The 26,611-nt window shown below is 42.2% G+C and overlaps 1 protein-coding gene across 1 annotated transcript; it reads left to right on the top strand.

The window, feature by feature from the left end:
* Positions 1-1,067: 1,067 nt before the first annotated feature.
* Positions 1,068-22,841, top strand: commd10 (COMM domain containing 10). The gene is made up of 7 exons (XM_077003497.1): positions 1,068-1,207; positions 1,514-1,604; positions 1,769-1,879; positions 2,116-2,271; positions 5,247-5,360; positions 21,746-21,796; positions 21,900-22,841. Exons 1-7 carry the CDS (start codon positions 1,161-1,163, stop codon positions 21,936-21,938), a joined length of 609 nt encoding a protein of 202 aa, XP_076859612.1. The 5' UTR covers positions 1,068-1,160; the 3' UTR covers positions 21,939-22,841.
* Positions 22,842-26,611: the final 3,770 nt, after the last annotated feature.

Genomic DNA, 26,611 nt, shown 5'->3' on the forward strand with positions numbered 1-26,611 from the left:
ATTATACATACACACAGTACATCACTAAGCTGCATTTAAATACCATGGAGGAAGATGACAAGACCTTGACTCAAGGTTATAACCAAGATCAAAATTTTAGGGAGACTTGTAGAGTAATACTGTATACCACAGTGCTGCACTATCCTTTTATGTTTCATATTTTAACTGTTCCCTTGTTTTCACCATAATGTACTTCAACTTTGAAACACAATTTCTAGGGTATAGGCCATTTGGGGAAGAAGATTTTGTAGTTTATAGCATTAGGCTAGTTCTAGTTGAGCAGTTAAGATTAACAGGGAAATTCATGACCACTGATTTCACTGACTGGTTTGGACCCTATCTTGATTTCAGAGCTAAATCCCTAATGTTGAATTAACACTTGAATCGTTCATATAAAGCCATTGGGTCGCAAAATGAAACCGTAATGGTTACAACTGTACCAGAGGTTTTAATTCTGAATTTGAGGTTTTATTGTGTGTTTGTCTTCTGGTTGGTAAGCGATAGTAAACGACCTTATTTCAAATGTTCAGTCTTTAGGCGATATGCAAATATAATCTCAAATGCAAATGAACATCTGAATTACGCAGGGGAATTACGAGTCCACTAGATGGAGACATTATCCTGACGTCCTGAATAATTGCAACGTGTTTCTCTGCATTACATAATGACTTGATTTTAATTGACACCTTTTCTTATTTTATCTAACTTTAAAGGGGTTTGGGCACTAAAAAAGAAACAGATATTTAGGGGATATGTTTGCAGTGTGAAGATTTGTATTTTATATATATATATATTACACATTGACTAAGTTATGCAAAGAACAATACACACATGCCCGCACATATAAATATAACTATGAGAAATAAAATACTGCAACAAATGTTTAATAAAATGCTAGATTTTGCCAGAAATCCACAGTGTCACAAATTGATAGTGCAGTTTCGATGTCTTGGAATGTTTACTACATAATATATAAGCCGTATTAATGTTTTGATTACATTTTATAAAATTGGTTTTAATTAGGTATATTCTATTTAAAAATTAGGAATGACGTTTTTTCGGTCCTCTATTCGGAAGTGACGTCAGGGCGCCTGACTGCTAAGCAGGAAACACATCAATTAGCAAAACATGATGGATCATCAGCTGTAAAACTGAAATGAATGCGAACTGACACGACCATGGCTTCACTTGTCAAAGAGACACAGAGGTAACGGACGTTTAAGTATAAAAACACACCGAACTGTTATTGCAAACTAATAGCATTTGCTTTTATGTTGTTCAGCTAGCTAACCTAGCCCAGCCTCTGATGGGTAGGAGACAGCGGGTATAAACATTGTTACTAAGGCTCCGTGGACTGATGGGCAATAAACATCTCTAATATGTAGAGTGAAGAAAGCATACATAGTGGTTCTTAGTTATGTGCTTTCCTGCTGATATATAAATTAACATTACTGGTATATGCGAATTGAGTTTGAATGGGTTTATCTGCTGGCTACCTTATTTCTCTTTACAGCATCAAAGAGGCAGTAACTTACATCAATGCGATTGACGTGACCAAGTTCTCCCGTCTTCTCACTCGCATTCTTCAGAAACTTCATCTTAAGGTATGAGTAGCTACATTTCTGACTTCTCTAATGCATTGTTGTTGACCTAATTGTAAATGAGACATGCTGTGCTGCTATATACGAGAAAATGTGATGTACTGTACCTCGACTACGAATGTACATTTCGTGCGTGTAAGTTATATTTGTGAATCTGTACACTTCAGGAAGAGCGCTCCTTCAGTGAAGATGAGGAGCAAAAACTACAGACCGCCTTAGATCTGGAAAAGCAAGCCCTCCACCTTGTCCTGGAAACGGTGTCATTTTTATTAGAACAGGTTTGTGTTATAGCTACTAGATAGTTATCTCTACTGTAGCTGTGTATTTTAATAGAGATGTATAGGGCATTGCCTCCTCGTTTAGCATTTTTGCAGATAAAGTGTTCAGTACTGTAAGAAGGGCCTAGATCTGCCAAATGTATTACTACATACTTCTAACCTTATATATTCATAAATTCCAAATACGTAATTAATGAATGTGCAGGGTGACTGGTGACTGGTTTGTTTTTATACAGGCTGTGTATCACAACGTTAAACCTTCATCCTTGAAGCAGCAGCTTGAAAACATACATGTTTCCCCAGAGAAAGCTGAGGCGTTCTGTCAAGCTTGGGCCTCGGCTGGCCCCGACATGGTAGAGAAGATTAGACAAAGGATTTTCGCCCCCAAGAAGGTGAGTTCTTGATCATTTTGATAATCAGTTATATATGACATACACACACGTCTGCCTCTACATCTTTTGTACATGCAGTAGGGGTGTGTGTGTGTATGCACAGTTCTACATGTTTCCACGCACACCTTACCTGAAGGGCCCAGAGTTCATAAATATATAGTAGTCTTAAAATCCAGTATATATGAACAAATACCCATAATTAATTCCTGATTTTCTGCTGATTTATTCATTATTAAATGTAATATGCTGTCTGTACAACAGCTGTTAAGCTGTTTTATGAATTAATGCAGTGTTGTTTTATGTTGCATGAAACGTTGGTCGGTTTGTCTTATTCATCCGTACATCCGTACCATACTCTAAGGATAAGGAAACTTGGATATCTGTTCAGATGCCAAGTCACAAGTGCTTTAGCACTTCTTTAAAACTATCAATATAGCTCTGTACCTTTTGGTCACTGAAATACACTACCAGTTAAAAGTTTGGACACACCTACTCTGTTTATTTTTTATTATATTTCTACAGTAAAAAACTGTTATTATGCTCTAATGAACAAATATTAGATTGTAGTAGCTGGGGTGTAAGCAGTAAGATTTGAAGTAACTCCTATATTTTGATGACTGCTTTGTACACTCTTGGTGTTCTGTTAACTCTTTGCACACTCTTGGTGTTCTGTTAACTCTTTGCACACTCTTGGTGTTCTGTTAACTCTTTGCACACTCTTGGTGTTCTGTTAACTCTTTGCACACTCTTGGTGTTCTGTTAACTCTTTGCACACTCTTGGTGTTCTGTTAACCAGCTTCATGAAGAAGCACCTTGATGCTTTTCCATCAGTCCTGAAGACATTCTCACATATACAGAACACTTGTAGAGTGAGGAACTAAAGTTCTGAATTAAAACTGTTTGCTGATGATGCTTTTAAATTAAAATTATGTATGTGCGTTGAGAATGAATTCATATATAACACCTTTCCCAAATTATATTTGTTTTATAAACAAATGTAAGCCTAATCCATTAGATTAAAATGCATTTTAACATGCATTGAGTCAGGTATGTCCAAACTTTAAACTGGTAGTGTAGCCTATATATTTCTTAGAATGTTTTCAGGACATTGAGCATCATCATTGAGCATAGAATTTTATAGAAAAATTAATCTGAGCCTAGACAACACACAAAACACGAAGACTAAATACAAGCAGTTGGCACATGTTTTATTCCCCTCAAGAAATCCTTTTAACAAAGCTCAATTTACTGAGAACTTCTAAGCGCTTCGTAGACAAGATGATTTCAGACCTCACAGCATATTATCCTGTCACAGTCTTTGGCTGTAACATCAAAGGTTTCAGTCTGATTTGGATTTATACCAGTCAGGGGCTTGTAATATCAAAGCTAACAGTTTATAAAAGCTATTGAAATATTCTTCAGATTTGAATGATTGTGGGTGGTTGTGTGCCTTGTGTAGTCATCATTTTAGCTGGGATTAAAGGATAGGTTTGCTCTGTGTGTGTGTGTGTGTGTGTGTATTATATGATCACCAAGACCTTAGTAAATTATTCTTTCCATCATGTATACGTACCTTGCTAATAGTTTTAGTATGATCACTCCTCCGCAATTTCACACTGGGCTTAAATATATGGGGAAATTTTTTTAAGACATCGAAAGGCTGAGTAACCTGAAATCCTAAATCCTGCAATATAGCCCCACACTACCCAGGAAAGAAAAAATCACAAACCTTGCTTTTCAGTAAGTTTTATTGAAGTTATCTCTGAAGATGGTTATGTTTGGCATGTATGGTTTAGCTCCACAAACAGAAGTAATGTTGAAGTCTCCTCTTGTTCACATGTCAATAAGACCAATCGTGACCAAATCACACCAAGGCTTCATTGCTGTGTCTTCAACATCACAACAGCTCGAACTTTAATTTCACACCTGTGCAAATCCTGCTGCTACACCTTAAGCCTAGCACCGTGACGTATTGGTTTTTCAGAAGTGCTTTTTCAGAACTTTGCGTTATTTGTGATTCCAACATGGCAGACTTGACCCAAAGAAATCTGAATCCATATATCTGAGAGAGCCCGAGGCAAGGTTTCACGTGTTTCAGAACAGCTTCTCACTTTGCAAATAGACGTCTGAGGACCAGTTGTATTTTTCGTTGAAGCAACTAAAGCCTAGCATAATCTGGTATATTCATAATGGCATTAGGCAGAATCAATAGGCATGTTGGAAATGTGTGGTTGCTACAGCGGATGATGAGATATGTAGTTAAGACTGTAAAAGAATAGGATTACTGGTTATTGAATTGGCACCATTTATGATAACATTACAATGTCTTTGCCAAGTCTTATATGTAATAAGTCTTAAATAGCACTACTGTTACATCGTGTATATAGGCAGAGGATATGAGAGATGGAAACCTCATAATACGCAATGCTGTATAGTATTTACAGACTGTTTCAACCTTTTCATAGAGTAATGCAATACATTTTTGTGGTTTCAAATATTTTTGCACACGAGCACCTCTCTTTGGGAAACTGCCTTCATTTTAGGTTTTGGCACTGCCTTAATGTTTTTTGTGTCTAGCCATAAATTGTATATGATAAATAATATGATTGGCTGTGAAGTCACTAAATATCCAACCCACTCAGACCGGTTGGGCTGCATAACATGCTTGCACTTTCATTAAATAGTACCAATAGTTAGAATAATTATATGTAAAAACATAATCACAATGTGGCATTTTCTCCATCTTGCCCAGTTTGACTGTTGAATAAATTATATGAACAGTCAAATGAATTATGAATGAATGAATTATAAAATGATAATTGAGTTGCTGTTGTATACTGACGTATCCAAATGCAGACGCCACGTCTGTGCTGAGTCCAGTGTTTCCTTTTAGATGTAGAGTGGCTGGGGCAGTTACACTGCAAGCTGGAGTCTTTCCTGACTGTTTAAAATCATATGGTCTTTTCCCTGTTTAGCTGGAGCACGTAGGCTGGCAGATGAACCTTCAGATGGCTCGATCCTCGCAGGCCAAGCTAAAGGCTCCTCACGCGCTCCTGGACCTCGGAGTCAGAGATGAGGACAAGTCAGAGGTGAATCTCGTCCCACCGCATATTCCTGTCTGTCTAGTGTGTCCCGGCTGCTCTTCACACGAGGAGATGTTCGCTCAGCGTCAGTCTCCCCGGATCGGCGCCGCCGCTGAAGCCCATGCAAATCCAGGCCCGTTTCACTGTCCCGCCGTTAAAGCAGGAGCCGTGGAAGGGGAGGAGAGATTGTTAAAGTTGCCCTCAGGGCCCTGGCTGCTATGATTAGCCGCTTTGGGTATTATTGCACAGTGTGAGAGAGCTTTGTTTATCCGCGGAGATCTGAATAGCCAGGGACCAGGACTAATCCTAGCCTGCAGGTCAACAAAACATCTGAAGGGGGAAAAAAAACAAAAAACCAAAACACAATATTCCTCCTGTCTCTAAGTAGTGTCAGTGCTGTCAGGAGGTTTTTGCAGTTTTCTCTTCCTTTTAATGTTTTTTCAAGTATAATATGTAACCGTTGGTTGGTGGTGTGTTTTTAGAGGCAACATATTCTGTTTGAATGGCAATGGTATATTCACAGAGTTGGCTATGTTTTATATGTTGCCATTTTTCCATACCAATAGAATATAAAGAAAACTTTTTTCTCTTTATTTCAAGTCCACATATGCCTTGAAATATGCCACATATTGTTGGATGCTGGCAGCTTTTAGACCCGAGCTAATGGCAGGACCTTTTCCTCTGTGTCTCAAATGGGGGCACTGTTGCCACATGTCAGAAGTGGAAACGTCTCTCTAGCCTTAGAGTGGGCAGCGTAATCGCTCTGACTGGTGGATTATTTTTTCCCCTCTAAATTCTTCATCCAAAAGAAAGGGGGGGGAGTTGACATATTGTGACTTGACAAGGTGGTCATGTGGCTCTTGCGGGACAAAGTACTTCTTGAGTTTAAACCCCAGTGAAGAATTGGTTACCTGTTTCTAAGCTGATTTCAGATCTTGCAAGCTACATCTTAGCAAGTTTCCCTTGCAGGCTGCAGTTTCAGTTACAATTTTAAATGCTTATCATGACACCATTAATAATACATTTTGTGTGCATTGCATTACGCCAGAGAATTATGTTATGAAGTTATGAGTTCCAGAGATAAAACTTCCAAAAATGTGTTCTTCTCCGTCGTAAACGAAACTTTCCTTTTCAGTGTCTCTGTAAAAAAATCCACGAACTGAATTACAAGAAAGTTTATGTTCCATTTAGGAGAGAATTGCTCCAATGACAGCTGTTCAGATGATGGATGATCATAAGCAGTCATGTAGAAATTAACAATCTGTTAAGCCGTTAATTCGGAAACTAAGAAAAAAAAAGTGGACACCAATTTGTTTCTGTGTTAAGTGAAGTGGACCATATGTTGCTTCTGTGCCTATGCAAACTGACTGCAGAATTTTAATACCTTACTTGCATACAGTGTGTTGCTTTCTGCAGTAAATTTGTTATACCTGGTGATTTTGTGCCTTATCAGGGGCATGTGTCCTAGGAAGGATGAGTGCTTGATTATTAGACATCCTCGTATTCTGACTCACTGCTATGTCAATGCTTTGGGCCCTGCCAAGTTCTTTCACATTTAAATGAATATGGCATTCGAATGTTTGGGTAAAACGCTGGACGTTCTGCAGACTTGTATTTTAAATTGCCCAAGTATTGCTCACCCCAGCAATTTTGTGGCCTCAATAAGTATTATGTATCGCATGGAAAATGTAACAACCATGGCTGGCGGTAGCGTTTAGAAAATGAAACAGCAGCGGGGGAGGTGACATGGGACATCTGTGTGTTATTGATCTGAGACACATTCAGCTCTGGAGAAATTCACTTTAGATGGGCAAAGGTGCTTCATCAGCATAGACCCTTAGGCATGGTGCCTCCTCCTCTTTGGTCATGGGCTCACTGTCATCACAGCCAGTTCAACCATGGGGTGCTCCTCACAGAATAAAGTACCAGGCTCTTTGATATTACCGTGAATGTCTGAGCTTTCCTCCCATTTCCTTTTCCTCTTAGATAAGGCTTCATTAATCTCTGTCCACCAGACTGCTAAACATGGGGAGGACCTATAAAATGTACCACTAATTGTAAAGATGTTTTGAATGAGCCGGAATGATTTGAGAAGTGGCAAGGGTCTAAATGTTTGTTTTTACACTTTTTGCATATTATTTGTGTATTAACTGTTGCCTTCATTGTTTAACCCAGTGCTTAAGATCAGCAGTATGATTTTTAGCAAGTTCCCTTAGCAAGATGATTGTAGAATCTCATACAGAGTTGTGATGTTCTAGGTTACTGGCTGCATCGCTTCTGTTATCTGCCTTGTTAACATTGAGGTGTTAACTAATTCTGTCATCAGACCTGCCTGGCTTCTATCAAAGCGTCTGACTTGAAAGCCTTTCTTGCTTGTTTTTCTGGGTTCAGCCACTGAGGAGCAAAAGCTCTTTGTTGAAAGTCTCACCAGCAAAGGCGGTGACCCCATTTATTAGCAGATGAAGAATGAGATAAGGAATGTAATTAATCAACAGATTTTAACTTGCAAATAAATACCGTGATCAAATTATTTCAGAACCTCTTCACCAATCTCACATGTGACAGCATCAGACGTAAACAACATGGTAACTTTTGCGGAGACCTCCAAAAAATAAAAAAATAAAACTGGCACCACTTTAACATAACAATACCAGAGTGCCCAAATCAAACACAAAAAAGGGGGGAGGAGGGGGGCTCTGGGGGTCGGGGGGCGGAGTTCTAGTCAAACTAGGAAGCCGCACAGTAGACCCCTGTTCATGGGTCTCGATCTGTTTGTTTAAGGATGCTCCATGCAAGCATTCCGCATGTCGGTTTGCCAGGGAGACGGAATGGCGTTCTCCGCTGGGCTCCCGCCGCCCGGGCCTTTTGTAGCGCGCTTTATCCTTCTGTTTGCTACCATAGTCTAGTGGCAAGCATGCGTGCATGATGTCACATCTTTATTCGTGGCCACGCTCAATACTTCTTTCTTTTTAAATTGAATTCCATTCTTCAGGGGCCGGGCACAGTTCACTGTGGGAGGACCTAGTGTAGAAAGACTCGGTAGTGGTGATTTACATTGAAATCTATCGCATATTTTTTCTGCATACTGATTAGTATGCAAGCAAGTCAGATTTTGGCTGCAAAACAGAATTTGGCTGCATATCGACTGTCAGTGAAGGCTCTAATCCACTTGTACTGCTGTCCTTGTTGGACAGTTAAATTAGTGCAGTGCTGAAGAACATCATTTTGATGAAAGACTCATTCTTTTTTTTTATTCATGTGCAGCTACATCTGGTCTGGTTTCAGGATCAAATCCTTTGCTGGAAAGTGCAGTGATTTAGATCAACTTTTTAGCATCTACTATCTTGCTTGCTTGTTTTCTTATTTTGGTGGGTCCAGTGTATATGCAAGTCTGCCATCTCTGTTTAAAGGTTTCCTTGGCAGTGTGCCCCACCTTCACCACCTGCAGCCCGTCTAACAACGATCCGGCGGCTCGGCGTCACCCTTGCATGTGGAGGGACGTTGTATCTCAGCCCTCCGATCTGTTTGAACCCTGGTGTTGGCTAATTGTGTTGGGTTTGGATGTGTGAGGACGGCCTGACCGCTTGCAGCCTCTTCTTTCCCACAAGCTGTACAGTATAATGGACGAGGCCCTCTAGCTCTCCGTCTACGCCGTCCACATACCAGAGGGATCTAAAAGGGTGCCTAGGCGATCAGTGAAGTTACCACACAAGAGAGGTTTCTGTTGCTATGAATAGCAGCCCGTGAGTCTCTCTCTCTCTCTCTCTCTCTCTCTCTCTCTCTCTCTCTCTCTCTCTCTCTCTCTCTCTCTCTCTCTCTCTCTCTCTCTCTCTCTCTCTCTCTCTCTCTCTCTCTCTCTCTGCACAGCTATAGTGTTTCAGAACGGACAACAGGACTGGTTTTATCGGAGGAGGAATTTGGCGTGCCACAGTTATGTACGGCGTGCCCTCTCATGGCAGACTAGCCCATGAGACACTTGGCATCGGTGAATTTCAGGCTGTCAGAAGAATCCCTCCAGCAACCTTAGTTTATTCTTTTGTAGTTGCAGGATGTCTTTTTTTTTTTTTTTGCGTCATTTATTCACTAATTTATTGCCACTATCGAAGAAGCTGATTTGGGACTTTTCAGTTTTAATCAGTGTTAAAACAGGTCCCTGGGCCACCGCGTGTTAAGCTGCCTTTCTGCACAGATTTTTCATTTATACCATTCATTTTGGAAGCAGTAATGACTCTGTATCTGGGTAGACAAAACCTTTTAAATATGTATGTCTGCAATGTGATCACATTCTTCTCGCAGATTTGGGTGGATCTTTTACTTGAAATTCTGATATATTGTTCCTCACTAAGACAGCCTAAACCTGTCAGAATGCTAATTTGCCGTTGCTATCAAGTTTTTCAGACACTTATGGAAAATTGAATTAACACGTATTTAGATGAACGATTATAGGATATTCATATTATACACATAAAATATTTATAAACATTTGCTCGGCTTGGCTTTTAAATGTCACCACCCCCCCACACTCCCCCTTACGCCAGTTGTTCTTTGACTTTCATGGAGTTGCCCCAGAGATGCACAAAAATGTTAATTTTGCTCCGGTCTTTGCCAGGGCCGCTGTGCGGCGCCACAGTTCCCGTTACTGTCTGTTTTTGTTTATTCCCTGAACGTCCTGCTCCGCCCTGCCCCGTCCTGCCCCCTCCCGTCCTGCCCCGTCCTCCTCCGTCCTGCTCCCTCCTGCTCCGCCCTGCCCTGCCCTGCCCCGTCCTGCTCCGCCCTGCTCCGTCCTGCCCCCTCCCGTCCTGCCCCCTCCCGTCCTGCCCCGTCCTCCTCCGTCCTGCTCCGCCCTGCCCCGTCCTGCTCCCTCCTGCTCCGTCCTGCTCCCGCCCCTCCTCGAGACCTGCCGTATTTCTGCCAGGAGGTCAACATCGCTTTCCAGCTGAGAAAGAGGAGGGGGGGGACAAAAACAAGGATAAAGCAAACACGTGCACACACACGCGGGCACAACAAGTGAGGAGTCTTCATGTATTCTGGCGTATATGTCTTTTTATGGCCGCATGATTCAGTGTGTGTATAAATACATGCCGTGATGGCACGCGGCGCTTACGAGGGTTTAATCATAAGCTTTCTTGCTTTCGCTTGTCCTCGTGCTGGTAGCAGATATGGCGTTTCTTGTTATTGCTTGGGTGAGGAGCACACAATAATGGTCCTGCGTCTCCATGGGATGGCTGTCCCCGCCACGCTCTGGGCAGAGGGCTAATCCAGCTGGGCTTTGCCGTTTCCATCATGAGCAACTCTGATAACAGGTTTTTTTTTTTTTTGCCAGTGAATGTTCACCAGGAAGGTTCTGCAGATGGGACCTGTATAACACAAAGAGTTAGCCAATCACCCATAAAAATATGGCTGATTGCACAGAGCCGCTCATTCCCAATTGAGCTTCATGTTGCCGATCTTCCTTCCTCTATCTCTCCTTCCAGAATGAGATGTAAATTACGTGAATGTAAGGTACACTGGATCATTTTTTTATGCAGTGAGATACAGGGCTATTTGATTCTCTGTGTAGTACTGGCTTCAGTGTTGAATATTTCATACTCAAAAACTAAAGCTTTTCACATTGACAGAATCTTAAGTTTAAACTGCCTAATGCATTAATAACTAGTACATTTAATATATTATTGCCTTTATTGAATTTAGGATATATTTACTTCCAGGAGCTGGTTTCACAGGTTTTACATCAGTTACCATAGCCAATAGCTGAAGAAGGTTTAGTGTAGTGCTAATGCCATTTCAGTTTAATGTTATGCTTAATCTCTGTCTGGAAAAAGTCCTGTGTTGGTAGTATAGTATCAGCCAGTGTGGTTCAGTGGCTCGTTAAGGGACCTAGATTCTCTGGAAAGATGATTTCTGTAAGACTGCTGGGTGGCTGCAAGAAACACTATCGGTATGAATTGAAATAAATTGATTGCTGCCCTGAAATCAATAACTTGTGTCTGCTAGCTAATTATGTTGCATGAAGTAATTTAGTAATTTTCCTTTTCATTAAATAATCATTTGATGATTTTAAGTTATGTATATTTGGTAATTTTTATGCCACAGATGCGTTCAGGAAATCCTGACGAGAGGTCTGTTTCGGACTCGGTTCACCCAGTGATCTTTTGTGAGCCATTGACCTTGGGTTTACTGTTAGTTAACAAAACCCAACTAAAATCAGGTTTCCTGATTGGTGGAAAAGGGCACACTTGTTCAGTCAGATGCTCTGCGGCGAAGGTTGTCGAGGTGCATTCCAACCGCACAGACTTGTGTCTCACCGATCTCGTTTGCATTTCAGATCAAGCCTTGAGCTCAGGCCTTTGTTTCTGTGCAACCAGATGAATCGTAGATAGAGAGTGCCGTCCCCCATATTAGCTCGCCACACCAGGTTGCACCATGGGAAATGGAACGGGGTTCTGCCACATTTGCATGGAATGTCCTCTTCAATCTCTCGCTTCAGAAGCAGCTTCAGATCAAATCAAAACGGGTCCAACAGAAATAACCAGACATTTCATTCACTGCAGATTTAACTCGGGTCACTCCCAAACAACCTTCTGGAGCACACACTGAGCACACAAATCAGATAGAAATCGCCTACACCACTCCGGCTGTCCTGATGAACTTTGATTGGTACCTAGTCATCATTCCTGCTAGGAGGATCCTAACAAGCAAAGCATTCTTCATCCCTGTCTTTCTGTGGAGCAGCTCCTGGAAATTCTGCTTAGCTTTGCTGTTCTCTCTGCTACACTCCCCCTCTCACGTCTTTCTCCCCTGCCACAGTGTGCAGTCTGGGACTCACTACTGTACGACTGTAGTGAACCTGCTCCGCTCCTGTGGTTAACGCGCTGCCCTCCATCACAATCAGTGCTGTGTAATGGCATCCACGCTTACTTTAGCACTACAAGGATAAAAGCCCTAAGCACTGATTTTCCTCTCGTTATTAATATTTGGGCTGCACTCTGCCACGTCTGTGAAAAACAGTGGCGCATGGTAAAACGACCCCGTAAACGCTTCACGACATCCCGCCGGTTGTCGCGTGCTGCTGGTTTCCGTGCCGATCCTACAGCAGCTCCTGCATTATTAGGCGTATAAAAACGTAAGCCCACGTCTAGCCTGTATATCGCCTCTCATCTCTTAAGCTTGGAAGATCTGAGATATATATATATTTTTTTACTTTGAGTGGCAAAATAAATGAGGCCAGATATCGTCTTTGTGCCGTGTGGGGGTGCAGCGGAGACTGAGGTTCCCATGCATACTTTAGGGTCGATAGTGAGATTGCAGACAAAGCCCACGACTTATCTCCTCGCACGAGAAACGCAGAACATAAGCAGGGATTAGAGGCCACATCAGTGCAGGTGCTCCTTTTAAGATTTCAACCTCAGAAGGTCTGGAAACTACTGACAAATGAACAATAAAACTGATTTGTTCCGTTTATGGTATGGAAATTAATGTAACATTAAGAATACATCATTAGCGCATTAAGATGACGTTTTTTGGCATTTCTATATTCTTCTTATTATAATTGTTCTATAATCTACAGAAGGCTCTGGCAAGTTTCCAAATGTTCCCCTGATTGATAGAGATGATGTGTAGTTATCTGCTGTAGTAGGTGTTGCTGTAACTTGGCCTTGTATTGTTCTTTTATCAGCTTATCCAGTTAAATATTTCCCCCTTATTCCATGCTGAGCGCTTGTCAGTTATTTATCTAGACTTTTAAAGTTTCATTGAAGCTGTTTACCTGGGTTAGGATCCACAGGCCCCAGTGTTATATAATTTATGCTCTAACGGAAAAAGTTGGTTCAAACGAGTTTCTGAAGAGTGCTGTATTGCAAACCTGATTTATAAACACAATTATATATCTGAGGAGCTATCCTTCCACCGAATTGCTGGCTAGGACTTAGTACTTCACAGCAAGTGAAGAATATTCAGAGTATTCACTGTTTTAATCTTATGAACTGTATCAGTTAGGATTTTCATTCTATTCTTAGTAGGCTGAAGACGTTTCCCCTTTCAAAAGAAAATACAGCATACAACTCTGTTATGTCAAGCAGTGTGAAAAGTGTTTTCATTCAGACTTCTACTCCCTTCTATTCCTTCAATTTTCAGAACTGAGCTCTGAGTTCTAACCATTACACAGACACGCTGTGATCCAGAGCGTTGTGTGTCTACCAATGCAGGGCTGTTTTCTTACCCCGTACCTTTTGCAAGCACCTTTTAGGCAAGCTGAGAAGTACACACTATAAACAAACATGGTGAAGTGTCACAAGCATTTCGTACGTATTTCACATCCCTATAGCAAAGTTTTTCTCGAAATTCATGTTAAGCAGAAGAAAAAAATTAGACTGCGCTATAGTATTTTAGGGGCGTGTGAATGTGTCTAAGAAAGTCGTATTGCAAATGCTGAGGTTGATTCAAAGTTATATGGGTAAGGCAGTTGGGGATTACAGCATGACGGCTGTCTCTACTTCCTCTTCTACAGACCCCCTACTAAATTGCAATTTGACTGTGGCTTTGCAAATCTAAACTTGCAATGGGAATGAGGATTTGCAGTAGGGGCTGCAGTGTCCTATATGTAGGGCTACTTGTGCAGGTACTGTTGTTGTTGCTGTGCAGTTTACATTCATCTCTTCTGGTTTTACATTTACATGCCTTCTTTAATAATTTAATAATGGTGTAGTGTCAGCATCCAGTTATATAGAAATGAAATATAAATATTGAATGGCTGCTTACCATTTAAATGTAGGGAACAGCTCGTGGTGCTAGTTCACACAGGCTCTCCTCAAGCCAGTTTAAATGTATTCCTCACTATGGCGAGATGGCTTTGTTGTGCATGCTGTTTTATGTAGGCAGCATGCATACGTCATATCTATTGTGATGCTGTAGGAATGAGCTGGGCAGAATCTGACAGGACTTGTCAACTCCGGATAGCAGCAAACCTGTGAATTCTTGATAAGATGCCAAGCTCTCAAGCCCTAAAAAAAACAGCTACTGGTATGGGGCAAAATGAAAATATAAGATTCACTGTTTAAAGAAAAAACTGCTAATTTCCAAGGTAGGAAGCCCTCTCACCGTTATTGGAAGCTTTCTGTGAGTCCTTTTAGATACAATTTTGTGTGCAAAAACTGCTGTTGAAGGCTCTACCTTTGGAGTATTTACTTTGTCTAAAGCTTTGGTTCAATGGTACTCCTCCATTTAGAGTCAGATGCTCTACTGCTGACATTAAATAAATGAGCTAGGAACAGTGGAAAACACTTGCAGGTTGGTAAGCAGACAGGCTCTGCTGTGGTAGCGCAACGCTGGACCGTCTGCAGACTCTATAATTCATGACAGGCCGGTGGGTTCGGTCATTCAGCATCTGGATTTAATGCACCTGACCACAGACATGTTTACTGAAAGTGTGTCGCACAGCAGTGCAAACTAAATTATTTATGTCGTCTTTCATTTGCCATGCTATAGGGCATTACATATAGAACTCAAGGCACACAATGGCCTACTTGCAAAGAAACGTCATTGGTACTCAGTCGGTCAGAAGAAAGGGTTCATGCTTTCTGTAATTGGCTTTTGTAAAGCACTAAGGTAGGTACCAACAGTGTAGGTTTGCTCATGATTTGTGCTTGGTATGACGAATTTGTTTGACCCTTTTAGCAGTTTTCAGAATTTGTACAGGAACCTGTGATTCTGGGCCCCAAGTTGTCAGAAGCTTGCTTTAGTATCGGATCTCAACGAGATTATACATTTTTCCCCCAATAGAATGTAGTAAAATTGTCAGGTGTTAAGATGTACGTTTGTAGCCACACTCTAATTAGGACAATAATCCCCCCACACTACAGTGTACAGCAGAAGGTCTTGGCCTAATATCTGGACCAAAACTACATGAGAAGTGAGGGAGCCATTAATACCCTTATTAATGCAAAAATGCAAACGGAGCTTGAGAGATCCACACATCTGCATGCTCAAAACCCAACATGCCCATCCCTGGTCCCCTCTGCCACTGCCGACCCCACGTTCTCACAGTGCTCCCTGTTGATTCGGAATTAGTTTTGAGTTGCTAATCTTCTCATGAGAACGATGCTTAATGAGGGCGATTTATCCCCAACGACGGCAACAGTATGGAAATCAGCTGCATCACTGCATTGGAAGAAGTGAACGCCTTTGCATATTTTGAAGTCTCGCAAAATCAGGCCGGTTGTCCTCTGAGGCCGCCGTTGGAAAAGTAAACAAACAATAATGAAGTGGAGGATAGAACCTTCACTTGTGAAGTCGGAATCCTTAATCCAATGGATGAAAGAAATGGAACACAGTTAGTGAATAAGAACTTCGCATATAATGGGGCTACCTCAAGAATCTCCTCCCACCCAGACATACTGTAGAAAAGTGACAGTGGGTGAATGCGGTGAATGTCTTAAATGGCAACCAATTTATGGAAATTCAATGGGATGCACGGAGCTAAATTTCAAAATGCTGAGTTCATTTGTAGCCTTGTTTTGTTTTACAGGACATGGAGAAGCACAGTAATCCTCAGTTATAGGTTGTTCTCAGTATTTATACATTTCCCGTACAGCTGTTTTCACTGAAAACATTTAATCCCATTTGCAGTACCCAAGCCATATGGATGGAAGAAGCTATATTAACCAAAACTATTAGCAGAAATTGAAAGAGACTGAAATTGAAATGTCCTAACCCTGTTATCAAACCCAATTTCCAAATGCTTTAATTTGTGCCTTGTGCCTTTTTCTCCACAGGAGATGTAAGAATAAATCACTAAATGTTCACAAATTAAACCCGATGGTTCAGATGCGCCTATTCTGCATGTCAGTGGGCGACTTTGCAGAGTTAGTCATGAGGAAGCTTCCGGAGACCTTGTGAATACGTCTCCCTGCTCCCTCCAGGACCTGTTTAAAAAGGCCACAACATTTGGCAAATGAAAAGCAGCCTGAGACCATTACGGCCTGGCTTGGACTGGTTGTAATGTGGCGGACCAGTGATTTGCTCTTATGAGAGAACTCTTGAGTCCTGACCACAAAGGCTATGGGAATTTGGGAAGGCATTCTGTGAAGTCATGGGCCATAGGAAGACATCGGGCTAAGCTTGTGGTCTTCATTAAAGGGGAAAGTACAGAAAAACCTCATCACTCAGTGACTATTCATTTTCAGATTGAGCAGCTGTGAAACTCTTTTAGCTTTATAATCTATTCCAGGGTGGAAGCGACTTGTACAACACTCATTTGAGTCCTCGCAGATGTAACTTGGACAAGAAATGTTCGTTTTGGTCTGGAACCCAGCAAGTCCTAGCTGATAAGCACTGTAAAAAGAGATGGAATGTTGCAATGAACTGGTGTGCAAAAACGTTGCATTACCTGATTAATGTTGGTGTAGTTAAATTTCAGTTGATGAATATTTGTGGTAGTGATCAGTGATGCTCTGTTAATTCACTAGAATTCATATCAAAATTCTCATTAACATAACAGGCTTTATAATAGTACCTTAAGTTTTGTGGTGCTTCGAAAAAAAAAATGATTACATAACGTCAGCTGCATTTGTAGCCTTAAGCTCTTTTTTCAACAAACTTAAGTATAGCGGTGTACATCCAGTGATATGAAATGCATGGCTGGTAGTATAGTCCTGGCCTGTTGTTGTTAAAACTGTTATCATATGCTAAACTAGTGCTTAGCGCTCTATTCATCTTCCATGCCATTCACCCCAGCTCCATTGAGGGAGCCTCTCTGCATATTATTTAGGCTTATTAGAGTCGAGGAAGAGGCCTTTGTCACTCCTCATTTTTCTCTGCTAAGCTGGTTTGTGGGGAACCAGTGGGGAAGGTGAGGCCTACCCAGTGCCTGGCCATGAAGAGCCCTCTGTATGGCCAGGCCGCCATTACGTGCTTTTGAGCGTGGAGCTGTCGGGGACAATCCCCGCCTTTGTGCTGCGCCGTTATTGCACTCCGGCTGTGTACAGTACTGAATGGCAGCATAAAAACCGTGTGAAAATCCGTCCCTGGCCCACATGAATTCGCAGCTCTTGGGGGACACCAGGACCTCGGTGGAACAATAAGGCTTTTTTTTTTTTTTCTGGTCGCTCACAAACGCAAAATGTCCAGAGAAATGCCCTGAAGGTGTCGAGCGCAGACTAATACGAAGTTCTGGAGATGTTTAGTGTCGTCAGTGGTGGGTGGTGGATGCATATTGTGTGGGTCGGATGTGCACGCTGCTTGTTTTTGTTGGAGCAGAGCACCGTATAACCCCCCCCCCCCCATAAAGCCACAACACAGGATGTGGCTTATTGTAACACTGGAACAACAGCGAGTCTGCGCCTGTCCTGAGTGTCCTCGTCTTTATTAAACAAATCAAAAGGTCCAGGGTTGGGTCCCATTGCTTTCTCATTTGCGTTTTCATCGAATTGTATTTGCCTCATGTGTACTTGGAGATAAGCGCCGACTTGTTATTCGGCGATGATTAGACTCAAATGGGGTATAAACACGAAATAAAATCTAATTATAAACGAGAACTTATCACTGCCTCCGAACAAGACGATGCTTGATTTATGAGGGGTGGCAGCCTACAGCGAGCCATACAAGAATGCATAACTGAAATTAAAAACCCCCGCAATGAGTCTTCCCCGTGCCCCGCACAGCAGTCCGATTTCCCCCCCCAGTCTCTCCACCTCCCAATTACGGCTGCCATTTTGTTTTCTGTCTTTGGCAATGTGAACGTCTGGCTAGGCATGTGGACATGCACTCCTCTTCCCTCTAATTGGATCATGCTATTCATCTAGGGACCGACTCCATCTTGCTTTCGATAAACGCCAATCCAGTGGCGCGGCGGATGGATGCGTCCCTGATAGGCTGTCCACATTTTAGGCTTCTCCTCTCTCCCGGCACTGACACTCGCACGAACACACACTGGGTGCCCACAGGCCGCCCTGGCAGCAGAGGGAGAGGTGTGAAAATCGCGGGGGGTCACACTCCTGCCGCTACGTGAACTATTGGATGTTTTTTGCCGTCACATCTGGTCTCCGTTACTCTAGAGAGCGCCCGCTGTGAGCGCAACAACTGAGCCTGATTTTCTGTACCATGTGCTTTCCATCAAATAACCGTGTTTGCAGCCTGCGCACTGATAATAAAGGAACCGTGGACCCAGGGTTCTGTATGAAATCAACAGGAAATGAGCCATATAGATGAACCTCCCCTCCATGTCCCTGTTTATTCTCATAGCTGGAACGGCCACGAACCGCATCCGTGGATGTCTGCGCGCACGTTTCCTCATCCGTGTCCCGACCCGACGTCCCGTCGCCTGCTCTGCGCAGGATCCCGCTTCCTCCGAGGCTTTTCCAAACTTTGATCACCCACCTTCTGGCTCTGTGCCTTCGGCGTGTTTATGGGGTGGGCGTCGCCGCCCCCTATGGCCACTGCTCGGGCGTCTCTCAGCTCCGCCCGCTGGCGTGGGCTTCGGGGGACGGTTAATGGCCGTCGTGCTTGGTCAACGTGTCTTGTTTACAGCTCCTGGACTGGAGTTGGTGTTCAGAGTATTTACATTCATGTATTTGCAAGCATAGGGTGCATGGCCAAGTGTTTGGTTTGCATTTTCTTCTTCAACAGGATGTGGAACATATTTTAGCATGGAGATAATGGCGGTTCACTAAACCAAGGCAATATGCTCATTAAATTTGTCCAGCATGTTTCATTAGCATTTCTTCATTGATGAAAACACCACCACTCAATTAAGATCGTCACACGTTTTTCCGCTTCTATTTTCAGTCAGAAACACGCGGAGGAAAACACTTTTTTCTGCAAACATATTATTAATATTTCAAATGTCAAACCATGCGTAGTGCAAAATTGCTTTTAAACTTGGTTATTTACAGGTTCCATTTTCCGGCGCGATTTCCCAATTTTCACCATTATTCCCAAGAAACTCCCACTACCTTGCAGTGACTGACATGGAAACAAAAGTTTACAATGTATTCCTCAGAGCAGCAGGGCAATTACACAAAGGGAGACTGACATTTTGTACAGAGACAGACAGCATAGTACAGCAGAAAGGCTTTCCAAGAGCTTGGTGGCCATGGCAACCAGTTAACCTAGGAATTGACTGAAGGTGGGGGGGGGCAGTATTCATAATTAAGGATGTTTGGGGGAGCTCTGCTTTGGACAACATTTCACAAGAAGATTCAGAGGGTCAAGGCATGACCTTCAAAACACAGGCAGGAATATCTCGCTTTGTTCCTGTCGATTTTTTTTTTGTTATTGTTTTGCATTGATTTTTTTCCCCCACTTAGGAAGTGGGCATATCCAGCTGTTCTCAAGGCCTTAATGCCAGTTTAAGGATGAGCGAAGACTTGGTCTAATTAGACGTCGCATTCAGACACGGCGTATTTTTAACATCACCATTTCAGTCCTTTTGAATGTGTCTCCTAAATGCTGGGAGCAAATGGTTGCAGCACACGTGCGTTGTGTATGGGATCTGTTTCCAATCTCTCTCACCACATGAGGAGTGTTGAGTCAGTTTTCAGATCTTAACATGGTTAATGGCGCTGTGCTCTCTAACCCTATTTTTAGATATACTTTGGTCTTAAGCTACCGCTGCATCTGGCAACCCTGGTTACCATATGTTAGACAATTTTTGATGAAGAGCTTTTGCAAAACTAGACCTAAAAATACTCGAGACAATGTTATGCATGACTAAGAGTCCCTTGTACCATTTTTGTATAATAAATTTCTCATTGTTATGTGGAGAAATGGTTGTAGAGAGCAGTTGTTTTTCCTTTGTGGAGAGGTGTGCATGGTGATGTGGTGTTCTTGTTTTTGTTTAGTTTTTTTAATACGACTTAGACTCAGTAATTTTAGCTGTTCTCTTTTTGGAAAAGTGTTGAAGTTCGTTGGCAGAAAAAAAAAAAAAACCCCAGAAAAAGCCAAATGATTTATGAGAAGTGCCTTTTTATGTCAGACGTCCCTCACTTGCTTCCATCCCGTGAATCAGTGTTAGTCATTAATGTTTCATTCAAAAATCAAGAGCAAAAAAACTCAGCCATGGCTGCTGGTAGACGTCATCTTTCAGCGTGTTGGCACTGCTGTATATTTAAACACAGTGTCGCTGTGGAGGAGCTCAGGTAAGAGTGCTAAGAAACCTCACTTTCAGGGTTTATCTGCGGAGTCCAGAGGATCACCTCCATGGTTTTTTTATTTCTAGGTGCACAGGAAAGCACACCCATTAGTGTTAACCTAGATATGTCAAATGAGTCTCTTTTGTGCTGCCGCGGGTTTAACCCTCGCTTTCTGACACACATTCGCTTTCATCCCTGGTGTGTCAAAGGCACGTCACATGTGCACACAGCACAGCTCCCGGTTTTGTGACAGAAACCTCCCACGTTACAAGATAGGGGAGTGTGTTGTTGCGAGACACTTGTGTCAGACTTGAAGATGAGAATGTTTTTGTGCGGGTATCCTGAGAAATTTGGCCAGTGTGTGCGGATGCTTCACTTCTCACGGATTTGGGATTCTAAGTCTGGGAAGTGTGTATGACTCCAGTCAGCAGCGTCTTCCATATTCTGGGTAGTTGTTGTCTACGCCAGAAAAAACGGCACCACGCGGTTAAGGTTTAATCAGGGTTTAAATCGTACAGCCCCAAAAGACTGACACTCTAGACATTAGTCGACTATTTTTGTTATTATTATGCCGTAGTTGTCCACAGATTCTATACAAAGCTGCACAGGGTTTGAATGAGCCTATTCTATATGATGTTATATAGCTTTGTCCAAGATGAGACTGACCTACATATGCATCATATCTCCAGTGGCCTCTGCTAAAGATAACGTTTCCCCTTTTACTCTTAATTATGGATGATAATGTTGCATCTAATTAATGTCCCTGCCATTAATGTGGGCTGACACATTCCTTTCCCCTACGAGACTTCAGCACCACAACGAAAGCCACTTCTGTGTCTGTTTCCGAAGAGAAGCTTCACAGCTAACTGCAGCCACAAAGGTGGAGAGAGATGTTTCATTATGCCTGTTACAGCTTCCAAGTGGTGCAGTCATGATTTGTTCAAAGTCACAATTTGTTAATCAGATGTTCTTGTATTTGAAGCAGGAATTCTGGAAGCAAAACAGTATGTCTCTTATGTTCTGGTGTCTGTGAGAGAGTCTGAATCTGAATAACTGAACTTGTTTTTTTCTATTCAGTCTATTGTTTTTATTTTATTAATATGCCCGTTTAAAAAAAACAAAAAACAGGTCAGCGCTGTTTTGATGGAAACTGACTTTATCTGCACAGATGTGCTGTAATAATTCATGAGAAGCTTTTATACGGAGAGCTGACGGGCCGGCTGGACCTCTCACTGCTGTTGTGTTTCTCTCTTCTCGTTCCCGCAGAACATTTTTGTGGAATTCAGCCACCAGGAATTGCTGGAATTCTACAACAAGGTCAGAGCAGATTCAATTAGCTTCTTCTACGCGGCTGCTGAGTTAAAACCCATCAGACTCCATATCTCTATAAAAACTCAGTTTTTCTTTCCTCCTTTTGCAGCTAGAGAGGATTCAAGCACAGTTGGATTCCCTCACGTGATGCCGGAGTCGTCCGTAATGAGGGCACCTGGCCGGTGAATTGGTCACATTTCCTCCATAAAGGGCTGCGTCATTCCAGTGAAAAATAAAAGGGCTCCTCGCTTCTTTCTTTTTGGTTAAATGCCACTGTGTGCACAAGCAGTGTTTATGTAAATCACTTTGAGTGTAATTCTCTTTCGTATTGCTCCGGTGCCATGCTGGAATCAAAGTGTAACCTTGCCTGAAGTCATTCTGTCCTGAAACTTCCCCCTGATTGAAATCCTTTATTTTGTCACTTCTCCGTGGTGACATGAAGTAAAGGAAGTCATGAACACAGTGGCTTGCCTTAAGCTCCCCGTCATCACATGGTTTCACCACTAAGTGTGAAGGTGTGAAGTCACACTTGATCGGTTACTAACTGTACCCTAGTGCCTGCATCAGATGGCTTTGCAGATTTGACTTTTTAAATAAGATTCTGTTAGAAAACGTAATGCGGCAGTGCATATTCAATCTTGAAATTTCTTGTAGCTAATGTGTAATAAAGCCCATTGTGTCAGTGATGAAGCATGTAATATTTTTAATATGGAGCATATGACATATCTGTTCTCAGACATTGATCTTCTGTGAGCTGTACCATGGCATCGTACAATTAATAGTTTCCATGCTACACACATAGCAGTAGCAATGAACGGATCCGTCATTGACTTGTTAGTGGAGGCGCTAACAGTGGTGCATAGCTAATGAATGTGTAATGATGTAAGGATCTTTAACTCTGATTAATTGTTTCTAGAGATCTTCCTCACAATTTCCAGCTCACTCCTGTCTTATTTTCTGTTTAGAAAGGAAGTGATAATTCAATATCATTTGTAAGTGATAATTAATAGTTGTTATCATTGCTTAAACAAATAAAATAAAATAAAACGCCTCTTATTAAGTACTTTATTGATATTTTTAGACCGACATACAGCAGGGCATGGTGCTGTCATATTGTAGGATCAATGAGTAAGGGAATGTGATAAAAGTGCAAATTATCTAGAAGTTGCCAAAAAAAAGTACAAATGTACAGCTCTTCCCCATGGATGTTCATACCTCATTTAGGATTACCTTAACGGAACATGCTTCCCACCACAGACCAAGGCTGTTTACACGCAGTCCCTTCCCCTGTGTGAAATCTTGAAAATAGCCAGGTGCCTTTAGACTTGTTTAAGCAATGTCCATTCATGTGGTCGGCAGTCGCTGCTGCTTTAACCGGTTTACAGATTTCTCCACAACGTGGAGGGGAAGGAAAAAAGCCCACTGAAGCCTGAGGGAGAAAGAGTGTCCCACAGCACGGTGAACAGATGGCGGCTCAGAGCCTCGCGCTGGTGAAAGCGGTTGGTGCTGAATGACTCCAGCAGAGAGGGAGCAAAACACGGAACGGAGAGTTCTGTAATGGAGATGGGCTCTGGAGGACTTCTGCACCGGAAACACCGACACGAGGGACTCCGAGCAGACGAGGCGTTGGAGCAGAGGATCTCGCCTGCAGGCTGCCCACCTAAAGCAGATGAACCTACGGCAGGCTTGGAGGGGTTCCTGATGAGACGGGTGCAGAATCGCTGTAGTTCTGACACAGTAAGTGGAAAATCAGGAGAGAAGAGAACGGAGTCTATAAACACAGCACTGGAATTGTGTCCACTAGGCTGGGAGAACATGGGGGAATATTCACGTCTGGCATATGGAATTGATACAGGGTGTAAGAATGTTCTGTTGTTTACTACGTTTGCAAATCAGTTTGGGTCATCAGTGCCATCAATAATGTAATTAATAGCCAAAAATATCACATATGAAGTCACCTACCTCAAGTGCTAGGGGAATGATTTAAATAATTTTAAATAAAGGGTTCAAATGAGACCCACACTACACACACACACACACACACACATATTTTCAAGATGCACTTTGCACACGTGTGAGTGAATGTGTGAATGAGTGACAGATGAAGTCATGCAAATCTGCCATTGGGTGCTGAGATAAGAGTCTCCACTCAGCCAGCTGTGAGGGCAGTAGCATAACGCAGTAGCCTGGTGGTCTGGAGCCCTGATGGGGGGGGGGGTGTCCACACTCCTCAGACCGCACAGCCTGGGCATCGCTAAACACACACACGCCCGCCATCCCCAGGGCTCGCTCAACCCCACGAAAGCAAACAGCGAAGAAAGAGCATTGTTAAGGCCACATTGCTCGCCAATGTCCTCTCGACAAGGACTCTTTAAGTCTGGCCTGTGTCTACAGAGGATGTCTCTGGCTTCTTGGAAGCTCACGCGGGTATTACACTATTCTTAGCGAAACACTGTCTCTTTTCTCTTCTGGCGCGCTCGTCTCCGCGCTCGCTCTGTTTTGCCTTTTGCGTTTGTTGCCCCCAAGACAAGTCTGTTCTGGGACCACGCTCAAGAGATAAATATTCTCGCAGCCAAGGCTGCGTTGTTATATTGTTTTAGCAAGTTCATGACCTTGATGACCTCGCCATGGTAACACTCTGGTTCATGTCGTAATGACTAGCTGATCATAGATGAGAAATATATTATTTATATATATATATATATATATATATATATATATATATATATATATATATATATATATATATATATATATATATAAATGCAAATGTCAAATCAGCCAATCACATAGCAGCATCTGAATGCATTTAGGCATGTAGACATGGCCAAGACGATCTGCTGCAGTTCAAACCAAGCATCAACACATTGAACCTTGAGGTAGATGGGGATACAGCAGCAGAAGACCACACCGGGTGCCACTCCTGTCAGCTAAGAACAGGAAACTGAGGCTGCAATTCGCACAGGCTCACCAAAATCGGACAATAGAAGACTGGAAAAACGTTACCTGGTGCGATGGGTATTGTAGGGTCAAAATTTGGCGTGAATAATGGCATGATAACACGCCATGTCATAAAGCGTCATCTCAGACTGGTTCCTTGAACATGACAATGAGTTCACTGTACTCGAATGGCCTCCACAGTCACCAGATCTCAGTCCAATAGAGCACCGTTAGGATGTGGTGGAATGGGAGATTCACATCACGGATGTGCATATATGGATGTGTGTGTGTGTGTGTGTATATATATATATATAATGTGTGTGTGTGTGTGTGTGTGTATATATATATATATGTGTGTGTGTGTGTGTGTGTGTGCATATTCATAAAGATAGATAGATGGAGTCAGAACAGTAAATGAACCACAGCTGCATTGGTATAAAGCCAATTAGATAAAATACATGTGAGTGCTCGTCAATAATAATAAAAAAAAAACAATTAAGCAGAGCAATCAAATGAGACATCTTTGGGAAACGACTTGAGTCACACTGATTAAAATGGAGAGGACCAACCAAGCCACTGTCGTGCCAAGGCTTAACACACAGCTCAACAATGCCGAGAGGAAAGGAGACGTGATTACATCAGGAAGAAGGTGGTGACAGCCCATCAGTCTGGGGAAAGCTACAAGACCATCTCCAACAGATTCCAGCTACATCCATCCACTGTAAGACAAATAATTTACAAATGGAGGACATTCAGCATCACTACAACTCTGCCCAGAAGTGGACGGTCATCTGGTGCTTACATCAAAAGCACCAGACTAAGTATAATTAAGGTAAAGACCAACACACACATCACCTTCAGCAAGTTGCAGACCTCTCTGGCTGCATCTGGGATAAATATACATGCGTTTACAGTCGGGTGAGAAATCAATAGACATGGCATTTATGGGAGAGTTGCTAGAAGGAAGCCTCTGCTCTCAAGAAAGAACAAAGTTGCCCATTTAAACTTTGCCAGAGAGCACTTGGACAAACCAGACTCTTTCTGGAAGTCCATTCTCTGGACGGATGAGTCCAAAATTGAATTACTTGGCCACAATCACAGACACCATGTTTGGAGAAAAGTCAACACTGCAGATAAAGAGAAGAACCTCCTCCTAACAGTGAAGATGGGATGGAAATGAATTGTGCAACAAGACCACGACCCAAATCATTCCAGCAAAACTACCAAGGAATGTCTTAAGAGAAAGAAGATTTGCACTCTGGATTGGCCCAGTCAAAGTCCAGACCTCAATCCCATAGAAATGCTGTGGTGAGATCTGAAGTGGGCGGTACACGCCAGATGTACTTCTATCCTCTCTCAACTAGTGGAGCTCTGCAAGGAGGAGTGGGGAAAATGCCTAAACGCAGATGTGAGACACTCGTTTGTGGTTACAGAAGATGTTTGGTTGAAGTAATGGCTGCAAAAGGAGGTGCAACAAGCTACTAACTAAAAGACTCCACATACTTGGCAAATTTGCAGTTTTTGGAGGCAGCAATCTTTTTTCTGTGTCCCTTATTTAGAAGGCCCGCTTTACAAATTGAGAGATTTGGGTGTTCATTTCATGAGATTATTAACATGTTTTAGATGGTTCACAAACTTTTAAGCAACACTATATAACACTATATATATATATATATATATATATATATATATATATATATATATATATATATATATATATATATATATATAAAATATCATTATATTATATTATAGTGTGTGTGTGTGTGTGTGTGTGTGTGTGTGTGTGTGTGTGTGTGTGTGTGTGTATGTGTGTATTAAAATCTACAAAATTTACACAGAAGCTCCACCTTTAGGACAGAAGGTTAAAGGTAAACACTT

This window comes from Brachyhypopomus gauderio, chromosome 4, assembly GCF_052324685.1.
Source record: "Brachyhypopomus gauderio isolate BG-103 chromosome 4, BGAUD_0.2, whole genome shotgun sequence".
NCBI lineage: Eukaryota > Metazoa > Chordata > Actinopteri > Gymnotiformes > Hypopomidae > Brachyhypopomus > Brachyhypopomus gauderio.

Excerpts from the sequence above, each read along its gene's own strand:
- commd10 (XM_077003497.1), top strand. The coding sequence starts at position 1,161 with ATGCGAACTGACACGACCATGGCTTCACTTGTCAAAGAGACACAGAG. Across the intron at positions 1,880-2,115 it reads TGTCATTTTTATTAGAACAG|GCTGTGTATCACAACGTTAA; the intron begins GTTTGTGTTATA and ends GTTTTTATACAG. Across the intron at positions 21,797-21,899 it reads TGCTGGAATTCTACAACAAG|CTAGAGAGGATTCAAGCACA; the intron begins GTCAGAGCAGAT and ends CTCCTTTTGCAG.